The sequence below is a fragment of the Amblyraja radiata genome, chromosome 32 (assembly GCF_010909765.2).
Source record: "Amblyraja radiata isolate CabotCenter1 chromosome 32, sAmbRad1.1.pri, whole genome shotgun sequence".
NCBI lineage: Eukaryota > Metazoa > Chordata > Chondrichthyes > Rajiformes > Rajidae > Amblyraja > Amblyraja radiata.
Window position 1 is genome coordinate 9,646,482 of NC_045987.1, and position 18,965 is coordinate 9,665,446.

Sequence of the window (18,965 nt, forward strand, 5' to 3'; positions counted from 1 at the left end):
GAAATGTTTCCACTCACCAATTGATCACTTTTTCATTCCATCACCTTTAGATGGAAGCCTCCTTTACATCTTTTCACTGTCAGAGTGGATCCAGTTTTTAAAAATGATTGTAAAGTTAGTTTGATGGGAACTTCCTTGAACAGGATATTTTGCAAGGAATAGTGATTTAATGCTACAGGTGCACAACCTTTTATCCGAAGATCCAAATAACGAAAACCTCCGAATAGCGGCCATTTTTTCGGTCCTTGAAGAAAGGTCCTTGAAAACGTTCACCGAGGGCGGCCCGCAGAGGTCGGTCCTCGAAGAAAGGGGAACTAAATCCCCATTCATAAAAGAGAAGGTGAGGGTATATTGCGCGGGAGGGTTAATAATTGACAATATGCTGCTGCCTGCCCGCTGAGTTAAAAAGTTCCCACGGTAGACTCACGATACACAGTGTTTCGTGAGTCTTGCGTGGGAACTTTTTAACTCAGCGGGGCAGGCAGCAGCAGATTGTCGCTCGCTTCAGTTTCACCCCACCTACACCCCTCTGCTTCCCGGCCATGTGTGTGTCCCCTTCCCTCCCCTCTGCACCGGCGCGGGGGCTTTGCACTGTCTTCAAGTCGGCGATAGCAGCAGGACCGTGCCAGTCACCGGAGCCGTCAGGACCAACGGGACACCGACCCCCAGGACCACTGCAAGCACGGAGATCCCAGAGACCCACAGCCAACAGCAGCCCAGCCCAGCCCCGCTCCAACTACAGAGGAACCTGGGTTGCGGATGACGGGGCGCAGCTCGGGGCGTCATAGGGGCCCATCGGGGAGCGGGTTCCTGTTGGTCCTGACGTCGCCGGCCACCTGCCATCCTCCGGGAACTGTACCGCCCTTGCAGGAGAGTGGGGTTGTTTGCAGTTGCACAGGGAGGGGGCAAGGGCGGTACAGTTCCCAGTCTCAGCTCCAGTCCAGGGGGGTGGCCGGAGAAGTCAGGACCAACGGGACACCGACCCCCAGGCCCACTGCAAGCACGGAGATCCCAGAGACCTACAGCCAGCAGCAACTCCAGCCCAGCCCCGCTCCAACTCCAGAGGAACACGTAGGGGCAGTAGCTGATGGTGTGCAAGGTACGTCTTGTTCTTGGGGTGGCGGATGAGGGGGCGCAGCTCGGGCTGTGGGCAAACTGCCACTTGTCGCCGTAGCGGCCCATCGGGGAGCGGTATCCTCTGGAGGGGGTGGGGTGTATTGTGCTGTTTGATCGCCCCCTGCTATCCCAGGGACAGGGAGACACAGCGGCTTTTTAGACTGGTGGGCAATCACTTCCAACGTTCTGCCACACAGTCAGTACACCTCTCCTACACTGCATTTCATACAAACATTTATTCTGCAAGAAAAAACTACATTGAAGACTCAAACATGCGACCGAGTTTACTGCCGGGATCAAGGCGCAAACTCGCGACCTTGCGGATATGAGCCGAGCACTCTACCACTGAGCCAGCCATTAAAATCTACGCTAAAAAAATTCCATTCCGAAGACCGACAAATTCCGAATTACGAAAAGTGTCTGGTCCCAAGGCTTTCGGATAAAAGGTTGTGCACCTGTACTACTGTCATGAAATCTTCTTACGTCCATTCTCCCTCACATTGCCTACAAGCAAACTTTCACTAGTTTGTCTGCTTATGTTTTTTAGTTTAGAGTTACGGTGTGGAAACAGGCCCTTCGGCCCACCAAGTCCACACCGATCATCGATCACCTATTCACACTAGTTCCGTTATCCACTTTCACATCCACTCCCAACACCCTACGGGCAATTTACAGAGGCCAAACAACCTACACACCTGTATGTTTTTGGGATGTGGGAGGACACAGTACCCAGAAGAAACATTTATTATTGGAAACGCTAATCCAGGGATTGGCAGCCTCGCCAACAATCTGGCTGGTTTTTTGTCATGTTTTTGTTACTTTTTGGTCTGTTTTGAAAGTTGTTTTTTTTTAAATGTGGGGGAGGTGGGTCGGGGGAAACTTTTTTTTCCAATCTCTTACCCTGCCGGAGATGCAATTACCTTCCGGGTTGTATCTCCGGTCGCTCTGCGGCCTAACATCTTGGAGCTGGAGGTTTTGCTCGGGACTGACTTTGAACCCCACCCCGGGGCGTGGAGTTACCATCGGAGCCAATCCCTTGCCTGGGATCGCTCAGACTCCGGCCTATTCATTGATCTACAGGAATCCCTGAAAAAGTAGTCTATTTGAGAACATCCCAATCTTACAGAGACAGACAACCGAGGCTTTCTAGAGACTATAGAATTCACAACCCCACTAAAATTAGCACAAATTAGATGCTCCATTCACCAATTTGCTTGTATACATTTTTACCAACTCTTGCGTCCAACTCTCTACCTTTCAAACAATTGCATCACAAACTGCAGGTAATGCCAATTGAGAATCCTATTTTAGCCATTTTGTTAAAAGGTTTCTATTTGGAGGCAAGTGATTAAACACTCAAATTAAACCAGTTTTCAATGTGTGCTTTTTATTTCAGTTTCCATTAATGTTTGGAAAGCTTTTTTTTTTTTTTTTTTACAAAGACTCATAACATTATTTAATTATATTATTAGTAACTGTTTCATTTTGTATATTAGAGGACAGATGACCTAGATTCTCATTTTCAATCTTTGTCTCTCATAACATCTAGCGCCTGGATTTGTGGGTGCGAGGACGGCCAAAGTGCATATAGATTCCCATTCCTTCTCTCCAGAGTTCCTGCCTGTCCCACTGAGTTACTCAAGCATTTTGCAATAGCACCTGCAAATAGATTTCTACTGCTCTCCCATCAACTGCTGATTCATAGTTATTGCAAACAAGAAGAATGAGCCATAGACCTAGGTCTCCGTGGACTGTTACTCTGCTGGTAACCCTGCATCAATAAATGTTTCTAGAGAACATTAGATCAAGTCAAATAGACATTTGAGATATGGCAGTGAATTAATTGCTCTTAAAATATAATATTTGGAAAAACCTGCTTTCTTTTGTTGTATGAACCCAGCCACATCTGTGCAGAATTCATGAATTAAGGTGAGCATTAAAACACTCACGTTTTGAAGCATGGATCTCCTGACAATAGTTGCATACCTATGGTGACCTGCAAAACAAAACAGCTAGTGTAAAAAACATGATAAGACATCTGCTAAAATAATCATCACCTGTAGCCCTGAGAATAGCAACTGATTAAAGGATTAAGCAGCAATCTGCTCATCAGGAGGATGAGGGGTGATCTTATAGAGGTGTATAAAATCATGAGGGCAATAGATTGTGTAAATGCAGAGTCTTTTAACCAGTAAAGGGGAATCAAGAACCAGTGGACATAGGTTTAAGGTAAGGGGGGAAAGATTTAATAGGAACACGATGGGCAACTTTTTTTTTACACAAAGTGTGGGGGGTATATGGAACTAGCTGCCAGAGGAGGTAGTTGTGGGTATTATCACACGTTTAAAACAATTTTGATAGGTACATGGATAGGATAGGTTTAGAAGGATATGGGTCAAATGCAGGCAGGTGGGACTAGTGTAGATGGGGCATGTTGGTTGGCATGGTTAAGTTGAGCCGAAGGGCCTGTTTCCAGCCCATATGACTTAATTGCTCTAGTAATTTAACTCGGAATCAAATAATCTCAAAGAGAAATACTAGAAGTCATCAAAAACTCTAGTCCTATAATTACTTCCAGTTTAATAATATATATTGAAAGTGGGTTGAACTGTGCTGGACCAAACCTGCATTTCTCCTGGGATGGTCACAGTCACATCTTATATTTTGTTGCAGGGCTGGCAGTGCCCTGCTGGCTGTACTGTTGTGGCTGCTAAGTAAGACAGAGCAGTTTGCAAACAACGCCTAGACCAAATGAAGGCCACAGACCACCCTGATGGCTTACTGAAGGTTTGTGCTGCCTGGCCTTTCTAATGTTTCCAAATGTGTAGGTATATTTAGGTACAACAGATTAATATTTAAATAATGATAGAAATTAAAAAAATTAATGAAATTAAAACTCAGAACTGCATTCAACTTTACAAATGTGTTTTAATTATCTTTAAGGCTTTAATGAGGTATTATAAAACACTTTTGGAGAAGATTAGTGATCCTACTCATGAGTGTGTTATGCCACATGTTCCAGCTGTGGCAGTCAAAGCTGTAGGAATAGTTATTAAATCTGGTCATTCAGCCCAGTGTGTTATGGAGCTCTGAGTGTTATCACGTCCCGATGTGCAAGTGCAGAAATCCAGAACACAATCGCACATACACTGCAGCTAACTGGTGTTCCTCAATGGAATTGCATGCTACCCAGTTCCTTCAGCCCTATTATGTATTGGAAGCTGGGGGGGTAATTTGCTTCCGCTTTGTTAGTGGTGTGGTGATCTATTGATGACCACAGTGCAATATTTCTTCAAAGGTTCTGCAGTCTAGAGTCCAGACCACAATCCACCTGCTATCAAGGCACAGGGAGTATAGGTACCTGAAATGCAACATGTTAGTATGCTGGTACAACTCGTAGGCAGTTGGAGCACAAAGGAATGGAATTCATGCTGCAATAGTGTGGGGCTTTTATATGACAATATCTGATAACATGGCACTGTTCTGGTCTCCTTGCCTAAGAATGCATCACGTTAGAGCAATGCAATTGAGATTTACTCTATTTAATCCCTGCCTTTCAAGGAATGCATGCATGAAAAATGTTACACAAGTACCATTCCCTTTATTAGAAGAATGAGAGGTGACCACATTGAAACATACAAGATTCTCAGGCAGTGACAAGGTAAATGCTAAGCAACCATTTCCTCTAACTGTGGTCCAGAGCTAGGGTCTTTAGTCTCCGGATCAGAAACTAAAGGGATTTGTTTTTCACCAACTCAGCAAGTTGCAAATGTTTGGGCATCCATAGTTCTTGAAGTATAGAATTTCAATGGTAATATTTAAGGCCAAGATTGAAGCCAAGATCACGCAGGGAATCACAAGGGTGTGACACCAGATAAAAAATTGGGCAAGGCATAAAACCTGCCTTGATTTTATAAGAAACTGAATAATTTTGAACATTCACCCAGGAGCTAAGACTTTGTTTTAAACATGTCATTGCTTTTTCGACTTTAAACATCAATGTTCTCTATCAGCAATTATACCTTAAGGATGGAGTTGTCCTGCCGAGTATTCTTCGTGTCATAACCCTCTAGTAAACAGCAGCGTGCAGTGGAGCCTGAACCTGCAAACTCCGCTAGATTGAGATCAGCAAACCCAAGCTGGGAGATGGAAATAAAAAACAAAGATTAACATAGTTATCCTGACCAGTACTTGTGAACAACAAAACCCATTGAAACCAAAAGTAATTTATCTTCATGTTTTTAAACCATAACTATAAGATGTTCTCACTTTTTCTAAAACACTGTGTTGACTATAACCATTACTGGAAACAGTCTAACACACAATAGGTTAATTGTTATTCAGATTTAAGTCCTTAATCCTAAACTTCATTTTTCCATTCTACAATAAAAATAAGTTTCCACGGGCAGGAAAACTGCCTGAGCAGATAGATGTCTCTACAAATAGGCAGGATTTTTCCAGGAAGTACTGTAAAACAATGCTTATGCAGTAATGATCAACCAGCAAAATGCACTGTACATGCCGATTTGGTCAAGCAGCAGCAAAAACTATTCTATTATCACTCTTAACAGTTAAATTAAATATAAACTAAAAACATAGGTGTACATTTGACTTGAAAATTCAGACCTTAAAGCTGCATTTCTCTGTAAACTACAAGATCAGGTCAAATCCAAAATTCAGACTCTTGTTGATAAATGGGGGGGAAAAAATGACAGAAATTTAAAAGACTTAAGAAGGAGGTTTATTTACAATGGGATTTAAAACAAAAAAAAGTACAGTATTGTCCATCAGTAAACAAACTGCAAATTCTATTTTGCAGATATGGCAGTGTTCCGCGTGGCATTATTGTAATTCAAACTACGAACTACACAAATCTCCAAAGAGTCAAGTGGATTCTTAATGAGTTTCTAACAAGAGGATTGCCTTATCAGCATGGTGCACAAATACTTCCTCAGGCTGGGGAAACTTAAAAGTCTTTTGTCATTCAAGAAATATGAGAGATTTATGTCAGAAAACCTATTAAGCAAATGCCAGGAAAGGTTGCATTGTTCCTGAAGGCAAAAATATGCTGAAATTATTAAATGCACAAGTATCCATTGTAGCTTGATCCATTTGTAGTTGAAATGTCAGGCAAGCTCATTTCTGGAGATGGAGGGAAAGAAATTGAAAAGTCCTTCAGCAGTGCTTCTGATTGTTTCATCTTTAACGTGCTGCAAACATAATGTAATTAACAGAAGGCACCAAATACAAGGAGGAATGAGGTGGGGAAATGGAGGGGGGAAATAATGTGCTTTAAAACCGACTGGAGGTAGGGCAAGGATAGGCAAAATGATTGAGAAAAAGATATAATTTATCTTAAAAGAATCATTCTCATATTAATTCACCAGGGCAAAAAAACAAAAAAAACAAGCCCTTGTTCACAGAAAAAATACAGATATAAAACAGAAGGAAAACCAGTGTTGTCTGTACCAAAAAGAATCCATATTTATATAGTTTTTCAGCTATATGTATATAAAAAAAACACCTTTCACTGTCCAGATTTTTCGTGGGCAAGCTGTCATTTAAATTCACTGTATTGTACTTGATCCGAAACCCAAGGTCAATAAAACAAAGGAGGCAAATCTATCACAAATTATCAGAGTCTAAGCATGCAATTCCTCATTTAGTTTCCTGCTTTAGTGCACTAACACATTTATTGACCCTACCAATTCTAAGATCAAGATATCAAATGCAGCGAATTTCTTAGTATGCAGTATCTGGCAGAAGGAAAATTCCTTGAATCATTTAGCAGCATGAAGCAGTCAACGTTCTGCACTGATGACCCTGGACACCAGAGCAGGAAGTCCAGCAGAAAATAGATGAATATGTGCAAATATTTTTTTTAAATGGAGGGAGGGAGGGGAGGGTAAGGATTCATTCCACAAGAAGAAAAACCTGTTCATGGTAATTAAAGGTTCAGGGTAATTAAAATAATGTCCAGATCGGCATGCAATATTCATCCTTAGAATCTCAAAATGTTATACAACATTTAAAATGCTTGCTCTACATGAAACAATACAAAAATATTATGTATCATGGAAACACTCCTCTCCCTTAAGGGGCTGTCCCACTGCAGCGTCCTTATCCGCCAGTTAAGAAGAGTGTCTTCGACCTTCAAGCTCGAGGACACTCGCCTGGAAAGCCTCGAGCTGGATCGACCGTCTGCGTTGAAACCGCGAGCTGGATCGACCGACCACACACACACCGGGGGGGGGGGGGGGGGGGGGGGGGGGGGGGAGGGGGAAGAAGAAGGAGTGGAGACACTTTTAAGAAGCATAATAAAGTTTAGCGGGCATTTTACCTACCGGTCGGTTTCCCTGGGTCCTGAAAACTCCAATGAGCCAATCAAAATGCCCGGTCAGCGAGGGAGCTTGCCTACGGCTGCCCTCGACTGCCTATAACTACATAGCAACCCCACTCCACTGCGAGTTCAAAAGAACCACGCTGAACAAATTTTACTAGCGAAAGGTTTTCAACATGCTGAAAGATTTTCCGCTACCTAGCTGAGGCCACGAGTATTCGGGAACTTCCCTCGAGCATGAAGGAGAGTTCCAGCGACCTCATAGGACCTCCTAGGACCACGTGTCGACCATGCTGCGAGTTTGAAGGTCGAAGACACTATTCAAAACTCGCAGATTAGGTCGCCCAAGTGGGACAGCCCCTTTAGCTTATTTGATAAAAATACAGATCACATTCTTCTACGTTTAAAAGATATCCTCAATTACTGCCTAGCAAGAGATGATCTCAAGATAAGTGTTTTTATTTGCATTACTGCCTTGATGATATAAGTTTCAAGATAAATATTGACTAAATTATACCCTTAAAAATTCAGTGACAAACTTGGTGCATATTGAATAACCCAGCTGAGGTCATGGTCAAAGGGAAATGCATTTACATTAACTGCAGCCTCACCATAGCAACTGTAACTGGCAACATTGTGACTGCTAGAAAAATTATTTCACTGTTGAGAACCAGAATGATGGACAATTCAATTTATTCCTTTCGGGCACAATGGAAAGTGATTTAGTATTATTGAGGAACATTATTTTAATTCGATTACCATTCACTTTTGTGAAGACTAAACATATTTTTTTTGCTCCATTTTACTGGAATAAAAATTATGTTTTTTTAACTGGAAGCTATTTACTATATGTTTACTAGGAGCTAAAAATCTTCGTACATCTGGAGATGACAATAAGCATGGCCTAATTTTCCTGATCTACTGCATTTACTAATCTCACAGTTAATCTGAATAGTGACCAAAAAGGGGTTGCATTTATATTGAAATTCACCATATTTCTCAAAAACATTTAAAATCATTATAGTTGATGTGGCTTATTTAAAATTATGGGGAATACATCAAGCACATCATTTTGCGCATGGCTGGATAGAAAGGGGGACTGAGATATCATTTTTTTTTTTTTTTTTTTTTAATTAAATGAATTACAATCTAAATCTGTGGAAAATCAGGATAACGAGCTACTAGGTGACATCTTTAATGTTTGCCTCAACTGGGAACATATGCAGACACCGATCTTGGTTAAACATCATATCCAAAGGGATATGGTGTTTACAAGTACAGTATTCACTCACTGGAGCATTGGGAGTATCAATTGAAATTATGTTCTGAAGGTCAGGATTGGGAATAAACCCATAAACATTTGACACGAGTAAGAATTGTATTACCTGAAACACGAGTCTCTGGTTTGAAAGCAACATTTGCAATTGATTTGACAAGTGGAAATTTGTGCTAAAAATAGTAGTAACAACAGGAGTGGGAGCAGGCTTGATAAATTGATGCCCTTAAGCAAAGCGGTTTCCTAACAAATTAGCATTTTCTTTCTTGCTTTAGAATTTAGAGATACAGTGTGGAAGCAGGCCCTTCGGCCCACCAAGTCTGCACTGACCAGAGATCACCCCATATGCTCCCAATATCCAACACATTAGGGGAAATTTACAGAAGACAATTAACCTACAAACGTGTACGTCTTTGGAGTGCGGGAGGAAACCAGAGCACCTCGAGAGAAAACCCACACAGTCACATAGAGAATGTATAATTTCTGAACAGACAGCACCCGTGGTCAGGATTGAACCCAGGTCTCTAGTTCTGTAAGGCAGCTACTCAACCTGCCACTTTGCCAATTTGTCAATTTGAATGTTGAACAGTACTAACATCTGGACCAAACTCTTGGATTTTGCATCATAGCCTCAGGCTTACACACATCATATGCAGGAGGTGTGTAACATTACCTTAGAGAATGCCTTTCCACCTTTGAGTTCCTGCAAGAAAATAGGAAGAATTAATAATCATTTTTATATCTATTATTAGCTTTATACAAGGACAATATGAATATATGCGAGATCACTAGTATATTGTTAAGTATCTGAAAGTGCTCTAGAGATATCTGATTTTTAAATGAAACCCCCAAAAAATTAATATAATTTTAAAACAAGATTTTAACTGGAAAACGACAGTCACGATGATGTAATGTTATCAGATTACAAAACGTATCAACTATATAAGCAGGTGAAGCATCTTGTGCATTAAGAGCCAAAACCTTGAGAATAGCAAAAACAAAAAGGGTAAATGAAAGATCAAAATGCCCAAGGGTATTTTTATACATTTTGGTCTACCATGTAGAAATTACAGCTATGTTTATACATAGTCTCCCCATTTCAGGGCACCATAATGTTTGGGACACATGGCTTCACAGGCGTTTGTAATTGCTCAGGTGTGTTTAATTGCCTTCTTAATGCAGGTATAAGAGAGCTCTCAGCACCGAGTCTTTCCTCCAGTCTTTCCATCACTGTTGGAAACTTTTATTGCTGTTTATCAACATGAGGACCAAAGTTGTGCCAATGAAAGTCAAATAAGCCATTATGAGACTGAGAAACAAGAATAAAACTGTTAGAGACATCAGCCAAACCTTAGTCTTACCAAAATCAACTGTTTGGAACATTATTAAGAAGAAAGAGCACTGGTGAGCTTACTAATCACAAAGGGATTGGCTGGCCAAGGAATACCTCCACAGCTGATAACAGAAGAATTCTCTCTATAATAAAGAAAAATCCCCAAACATCTGTCCGACAGATCAGAAACACTCTTCAGGAGTGGATTTGTCAATGACCTCTGTCCGTAGAAGACTTAATGAACAGGAATACAGAGGCTACGCTGCAAGAAGCAAACCACTGGTTAACTGCAAAAATAGGATGGCCTGGTTACAGATTGCCAAGAACTACTTAAAAGAGTAACCACAGTTCTGGAAAAAGGCCGTGTGGACAGATGAGACGCAGATGAACTTATATCAGAGTGATGGCAAGAGCAAAGTATGGAGGAGAGAAGGAACTGCCTAAGATCCAAAGCATACCACCTCAGATGTGAAACACGGTGGTGGGGGTGTTATGGCCTGGGCATGTATGGCTGAAGGTACTGGCTCACTTACCTTCATTGATGATACAACTGCTGATGATAGTAGCATAATGAATTCTGAAGGGGAGAGACACATCCTATCTGCTGAAGTTCAAACATATGCCTCAAAACCCATTGTGGAAAAACAAACTGCAGATGCTGGTTTAAATCGAAGGTAAACACAAAATGCTGGAGTAACTCAGTGGGTGAGGCAGCATCTCTGGAGAGAAGGAATGGGCGACGTTTCGGGTCGAGACCCTTCTTCAGACCAATGTCGGGGAGGGGGCGGGACAATGATAGAATGTAGGCAGAGTCAGTAAGACTAGTGGGAGAAACACTAGTCTCTCAATGGCCGGCGGTTCATTCTACAGCAAGGCAATGATCCCAAACATACTGCTAAAGCAACAAAGGAATTTTTCAAAACTAAAAAATGGTCAATTCTTGAGTGGCCAAGTCAATCACCCGATCTGAACCCAATTGAGCATGCCTTTTATATGCTGAAGAGAAAACTGAAGGGGACTAGCCCCCAAAACAAGCATAACCTAAAGATGACTGTAATACATGCCTTGCAGAGCATCACCAGAGAAGACAACCAGCAACTGGTGATGTCCGTGAATCGCAGACATCAAGCAGTCATTGCATGCAAAGGATATGCAACAAAATACTAAACATGACTACTTTCATTTACTTGACATTGCTGTGTCCCAAACATTATGGTGCCCTGAAATGAGGGGACTATGTATAAGCACTGCTGTAATTTCTACATGGTGAAACTAAAATGTATAAAAATGGCCTTTATTAAAATCTGACAAAGTGCACTTTAACCACGTAATTTTTTTCTATTACAAATCTCAAATTCTGACGTACAGAGGCAAATAAATAAATGATGGGTCTTTGTCCCAAACATTATGGAGGGCATTGTATCTTTGTTTTCCTGACATGCTGCCTGACCCACTGAGTTACTCCAGCACTGTGCGTTGTTTGGTAAGACAACATATGCAGTTCTTTGTTTCTCCATTACTTTAATTTGGTTATCATAGACTTTTGCGAAGGCTCTGGTCTATACTTTCTGTAACCAATGCGGATCACTTCACCAGAAAGGGAAATGTATTTTACCTCAGTGTAAACATTCACTTAGAAATGACTTGATTTCCAAGATGCTTACCTTACGTACAGATACTCTGCAAATACAAGGGTCCAGTACACCAGTTGCTGGATTTGCACTCATCTTGCAGATGAAACTAAATTTTTTCTTCCAACGAACACAATTCTGCTGAACTTCTACCCTGTGAAAAGAAGACAAATTTGTTAGTTTTTGCTTTGATCTCATTCTCGTGTCAATGTCATTTTAAATCAAGCATAACTTAAAATTAGTTTTTTCCCTGGGTGTGTCATCCTTCCCATCCTCTCTTGACCAGTTGTTCTTTGGCATAAACACCAGTGCACGTCTTCCAATCAAGACAGTGTATGTGTTGTGTTCACCTCTATATTCCTGTTTAATAGCACCAACATACCCGTATCGGCAAATATGTGCAAGAAATTGCAGGTAGTAAGGGTGGGAGAGTTTCCAAACTCCAATAAACATGTAACAATGCAAGATTTTTAAATTTATATGGCCTATGGCAGTTACGGCCACAGTTGTGAAAGGTGCAATCCTACAGAGGTTACAATTTAATAGATTTTCCATCAAGTGAATTGCAATTAAGATTTAGTCAGATAAAGCCAACTGCTCAAAAAACATCAATAAAACATTCAGTGGACACAGAAAAGGTCCCGTACATAACCCAACTTTGGGCTTTGCTTGGTCAAAAAATATTGTGCTTTTCTTCTGGGAACTCAGACTGACAAAGAAATAAAGAAACGGAGTATGAGAGGTTTGCTATGTTTCATATTTTTTTCTGTGATAGCAAAATGCAAAAACAAAATGAAAAATAATAAATTCTATTTCTCAGCATCCATCTTCCAGGACCAGCATAATACAGTTTGAAATTCATATCTTGCTGCAATGACTAATTGGCAACAATTTTAATACAACATTCTTACCCTGTGCACTGGACAGGATGATGTTTTATACTACCTTTCCATCAGAGTGGCATATGTGTTTAGTATGAAACATTGTAAAACTGGGATGATTGGGTCACGTGTGAAAACAGGCTAGAGAATAAAACTAAATTCAATCTTGAGGCGGTGAACTGCACACAACAATCAGCTAGCACAATTGGCCTGTCAGGCAATACAATGTTTATCTGTGATGAATATAAAAGTAATTTTGATTGATAGGGGCAAGATCACGGATGGACCCAGCACAGAGGTGGTAATCCGATCAGTGGCAAGTAAAAAATCGGTGTTTCTTTAAGCTCCACAAAATAACAAATTCAACCTCTTTAAAAATAGACACAAAGTGGTCAATGTTAAATTTCAACTGCAGTGTTTTGGGAGGAAGAAAGGAAAATATACCATTCCCAGAACTTTAAATATTTAAAAAATCTGAGTGGAATTAATACTGAACAATTTTGTAAACCGTGCACAGATACAGAATCCTTAGCATTGAGTCCTGGTCAAAGTCACATCACCAACTACAAATACAATAAAACGTCCACTATTCAGAAATCCCAATGGTCCATAATGTGACTTACTGAGTGATAGAAAGATAGAAAATAGGTGCAGGAGTAGGCCATTCGGCCCTTCGAGCCTGCACCGCCATTCAATATGATCATGGCTGATCATCCAACTCAATATCCTGTACCTGCCTTCTCTCCATACCCCCTAATCCCTTTAGCCACAATGGCCACATCTAACTCCCTCTTAATTAAAGCCAATGAACTGGCCTCAACTACCCTCTGTGGCAGAGAATTCCAAAGATTCACCACTCTCTGTGTGAAAAATGTTTTTCTCAACTCGGTCCTAAAAGACTTCCCCCTTATCCTTAAACTGTGACCCTGTGTTCTGGACTTCCCCAACATCGGGAACAATCTTCCTGTATCTAGCCTGTCCAACCGTTTAAGAATTTTGTAAGTTTCTATAAGATCCCCCCTCAATCTTCTAAATTCTAGCGAGTACAAGCCGAGTCTATCCAGTCTTTCTTCATATGAAAGTCCTGCCATCCCAGGAATCTGTCTGGTTAACCTTCTCTGTACTCCCTGTGCTTCCTTTCTATTCACTGGGAACCTGATTTTCACACTGCATTTAAAAAATAATAATACTATGGAACATATAAAACCCTGATTTAAAGTGCACTAGGATATTAATAGATAAACCATCTCAGTCCAGAAAAACATGAGCGGGCCAATTGTTGGAGCTTTACTGTAAGTTACACAACAATTATTTTCATCGATCTTGAGAGATAACTCACACCCATATACACTTACAATGGAAGCACTATCGCTCTGGTAATAGAATAAAAACAGCCCAAAACTATTCACAAAATGTAACATTTGTACAATCAAATCTTTACTGGTGCGCTTAAAATAAAAATAAATCTGCATCATGTTTCCAGTGGTCTCATGAATAGTTTGGCATGTAAACAGGATTGATAAAAGTCAGAGGCTAGAACTAAAGTTCCATTTACAAGGTTTTCTAATGCTGGGATAATTCATGATCCTTCCCCCATTCCCTGTTTATACTTTTGAAACAAAGCCACTGGGAATCAAGAGGAACAAAAAAAAATTTGGCTTCAAAATTTTGCTCCATGAATGCAGCGTCAACATTTACATCATGCATGCCTTCTATATCTGCCACGTCCACAGTGACATGGAAGGAATTTTGTATCATTTTAACATTCAGATTTATGGTCAATGGAGATTAATTCAGAACAAATTCTTAACTTTCCCTGCCTCAACTTCGATTCAACAATAAAACGAGTTACTTCAGCCTTTAAAGTTAAATTTGTTATGAACTCTTTTTGAGATTAAGTACACAACCATTGACAAGGCTTTTATGTGCAATAGATATTAACGTTTAAATAACTTAGGCTTGCTATTTGCACAAGAACTGCAGAGGTTTAAGTGAAACGTATTAACAAATGTTTAGCCAGCTTGTAAAGCACACAAGAAATGGGAGCAGTAGGCAGCCACTCAGCCTCTCAAACCTGCTCCACAATTTAACAATTTAATGGCTCATACTCTATCTTGACACTACTTTCCTGCCCTGTCTTGCATCCCTTAGTGTTCCAGTATAACAATGGACTGTTTCCTTGATCGTTACTTTTTTTGCATTTCTTTCATTTATTTGTTCTATATCTCTGTCTATATCTCTCATTTCCATTTCCCCTGACTATGTCTGAAGAAGGGTCTCGACCCGAAATGTCACCCATTTCTTCTCTCCAGAGATGCTGCCTGCTGAGAAATACTCCAGCATTTTGTGTCTCTTTTCTAACATTATAAACCCTGGCTAATGAAGTCATAGATTCTTAATGTCTTCAACGCCCAAAACTTTTATCTGGGCTCGTCAGAAATCTTGCATTTGTACATTGAGGTTTCTCAGTGCCACAATATTCCCTAGGAGCCTATCATTTCCTGACCTTCGTAGTCCTTCCTAAATGCATTAATTTACACTTTTCTGGTTAAATGCCACATGCGATTGCTCTGCCCACCATTGATTAACAACATCATGTAGCTTACAACCATCTCCTCACTATCAACAATACCAATGTTCCAAAGGCAATTTTGGACCTAATTTGCCAACTTGTTCTGGATCACATGGACTCACTGACCTCTTGGACCCGTCTCCCATGTGGGACTTTGTCAAACGCCTTAAGTCTACGTAGCCCACATCAATCACACTGCCCTCAAACACATTTTGTTACATCTTCAGCAAATGTAACTAAATTGGTCAAACTGGATCTTCCCCTATCAAAATTCTGTTGATAATCTGATTAATTTTAGCCTTTCCAAATGCAGATTAATCATATTCCTCAGATTATCTCCCCCCCCCCCCCCCCCCCAACAATTGTCCTATCACTGACAATAAACACTGCATTGTTTTGCTTATTTCTGGATTTCATGTGTTGGAAGTAGGAGAATATCTGGAGTATTGTGTACCTCCGAATATCTGGAGTAGGTGGGCTGACATGGGGAAAGGCAAGATAGGCTTGGTTTTTCTCTGGTACAAGAAAGAGTGGGGACTTGATTGAAATGGACAAGAAACTGTAGATGCTGGAATCTTGAACAAAAAAAAAGGTGGGAGGAACTCAGCGGGTCAGGCAGAGTGAGGGGCCTTGACCAGGGATTCGATTAAATATAGGTTGCCGTACATTTAGAAACAGAGGAGACGAAATTTCTCGTTAGGGCTGGACATGTGATCCTCATATTATGGGAAGGGAAGGGTCAGTTTTCTACAAAACTATCTATATCATTATTTTCCATAATGTGAATGCGTTATCTGCACTAGTGTCAACAAACAAGAGTTGAAAATAAAAGTGTTTATATATTTATAATTCAGTGAGTACAAGTTTTATTCCGCATTTCAAATTATTGGGTGGCGATTTGCAAATCTGGTGCAAGTGAATTTCCGTTAACAAAATGGTGGTAATGTGGAGGTCGCCTGTATATCTTCGAAGTGCTTTTTGTCAAAGGGCAGTGGAAGTAGTCTTTGCAAATTTCAAAGGCAGAGGAAGAATCAATGGGACAAAAGTTTAGCACGGGAATGAGGAGTTGAGATTACAATCAGATCATCCATGAAGCTCGAGGGACTGAAATGCCGACCCCTTTTCCCCATTTCATATATTTGTATTCACCACCTATAATTAAAGAAATTTCTCATCATTTCAGTGGTAAATTACTTATTTTGAAACTGAGCCCTGGTTCAAGCTTCTCTATCCATGGGGAAAATCCTCCACATATTTATGTATTATGATATTGTGAAAAGAAGAATCTAATTCTCTAGTCAGCTGAACTAGCAGTACGAATATTGTAAACTCCAGCGTCCTGGGATAGAAGACAAAATTCTCAGCTTGTCAGAGGCCAGGAACTGACATTTTCCCTTATATAATCAAATACATGGCAAATGTTAAATCATGGGGCTTGTGTGCAAGAGGCTTGTATGAACAAGGGCAATGAAGTGTTAGAGAAAGGTTACAAAGATTTCTTCCCGTATCAGAAGCCAAAAGTTTTACCCAAATCTATAATGAGAGCATTTGCAGGATTCAAAAAATTATTTCTAAAGGGGGCCAAAAATTGCTACAAGTAGTTCTGGAAAGAGAAGCACGTAAAATAATTTTAAAAATGCAAAAAAAATCTTCCAGCAATAACCATTTCCTGGCTACCTCCTCCATTACATATTCCTGTATGCACATTTATAATGGAAACTGCGTATGTAATGTTGTCACATTGTAATCACACCTCCCACCAGCATCTTGTAATAACACACTTGCACCTTCAACCTGCCAAGTTTACATAGATCATTTCTATTATACATAACTCAAATGGGTAGAAAGAAAAACAAAAAATATGAACCAAATGCATAATATAATGAAGACTAAACCCTGGTGCTACAACTTTGTAAATTTATCACAAGGCCTCGATCCCCCTTTACCATAAGAAAACACTTGGTTTTGATTCCTCAAGTGTACAGTACTAAATATCCATCCGGCTGCCTTTCTTTCTACAGGAAAATACCAAGGAAAAATAACAATTATCATTCCCAACTTAATTTTAAATACTTTAACCTTGCTTTCAAATCAGTGACCCTGCTCCTCTGAGTCATACAACAGAGACACATCTCTTTCAGCCCACCATGTCCACACCAATCATCAAGCACCCATCTGCACACAGAGAGTGGTGAATCTCTGGAACTCTCTGCCACAGAGGGTAGTCGAGGCCAGTTCATTGGCTATATTTAAGAGGGAGTTAGATGTGGCCCTTGTGGCTAAGGGGATCAGAGGGTATGGAGAGAAGGCAGGTACGGGACACTGAGTTGGATCATCAGCCATGATCATATTGAATGGCGGTGCAGGCTCGAAGGGCCGAATGGCCTACTCCTGCACCTAATTTCTATGTTTCTATGTATACTACTATTTACCAACAACTTGGTAGGTAGCCTTCCAAGCCATGGGAGATTCAAGTACTCTTTTCAATGGTTCTTAAAGGGATGTGGGTTTTGGAGACTGCATTTAATTGCCCTTGAACACGTGCTGGTGGGCTGCTTTCTTGAACCTCTGCGGTCCTTGAGGCGCGAGTATACCCACTGAACTGTTCGGGAGAGAATTCTAGGATTTTGACCCAACGACTGTTAAGAACAGTCAGTTGGATGATGCATTTGCAGTGGTCACGGGTCATGGTATTGGCAGAGGCAGTCTTGGGCAATCCCACCACTGCTGGATGAATGAGTGATTGAGAGCACCCTACAGATATTGCGCTTGGTCAGGCCGACCCCTATTTTATTGATCCAGTTCCGCCTGGACACTGGCCGGTAAAGTGAGAAAATGCGATATTGCACACCTTCTTGAGCCAAGATTGGGATTTTTAAACAGACTTACAAGTTGCACGATGGCACCGGAATGTAGCGATACCCTGCATGCTGTTCTGGGATAGAATCTATTGTACTCATGTTAGTATGATTCGATTGGATTGCATGGAGAACAAGCATTTCACTATATCTCTATAGGTGATAAAAAATAAACAACACTAAGCTAAACTAATCTAGCCTAATATTTATACAGAGCAACAGGATGAGGTAAAGAAATCCATGCCTTTCAACTAAGAAATCGGAACACAGATTCTCTTTGTACAGTGGAATAGTTATAGTACCTACAGTTTGGAGTTCTAAATTTTATTACTTGCTTCATACAAGAATAATTTTAAACCAGTATTCATTCAATGAATCGTCCAGGGAAATTCTGACATCAAACCATTTCTTGTTCTAACTCACTTATGGTACACTAACATATTTAAGTGACTGAATTAAACTCCAAAAATAAACTACTTTGCCCAAGGTTATGAGACCTTGAGCAATATAATATCATTGCAGAGGTGGAAATCAAGAATGGAAAGCAGCCAAAATGTATTTAATAGACAAATATCTGATTGACTTTGTGCTTTATAAAGGTCAGATTTAAAAAAATCTATAAAAGATAAATAGGTTATGCTATTTTTAAAGAGGTTAGATCACCTTGGAAGTTGTGAATGTCATGGAATTCTAATGTGTTACCAGAATCGGCTCGGGTAAATGGTTTGTGCAAATCAGAAATGTATCCTTCTCCATATCTGGTCTGTCTCCTTGTAAATCAGTCCACTAGGTCTTTGTAGACCATCACAGCTTGTGTACAATTGCAGACTAAGCATAAGATGCCGATAAATTTCTGTGGCTAACTGAAAACGGGGAGGGTTATCCACTGTTCCTGACAAATGGTAAAGTCAAAGGCTGTGGTGAGCTTGAAAAAGGTCTAATACAATTGCTAGTGCAA

General features: G+C 40.5%; 1 protein-coding gene across 2 annotated transcripts in view; it reads right to left on the minus strand.

Moving 5' to 3' along the window:
- The window catches only part of fam102a (family with sequence similarity 102 member A), an 86,443-nt gene that overhangs the window by 27,118 nt on the left and 40,360 nt on the right, over positions 1 to 18,965 (minus strand). For both annotated transcript variants that reach the window (XM_033048715.1, XM_033048717.1), the window contains exons 2-5: positions 11,730 to 11,850; positions 9,406 to 9,435; positions 5,139 to 5,255; positions 3,066 to 3,112 (exon numbers count right to left, since the gene is read on the minus strand). In XM_033048715.1, the coding sequence (XP_032904606.1) occupies positions 3,066 to 3,112; positions 5,139 to 5,255; positions 9,406 to 9,435; positions 11,730 to 11,850 (315 nt within the window). The remainder of the gene's footprint in view (positions 1 to 3,065; positions 3,113 to 5,138; positions 5,256 to 9,405; positions 9,436 to 11,729; positions 11,851 to 18,965) is intronic.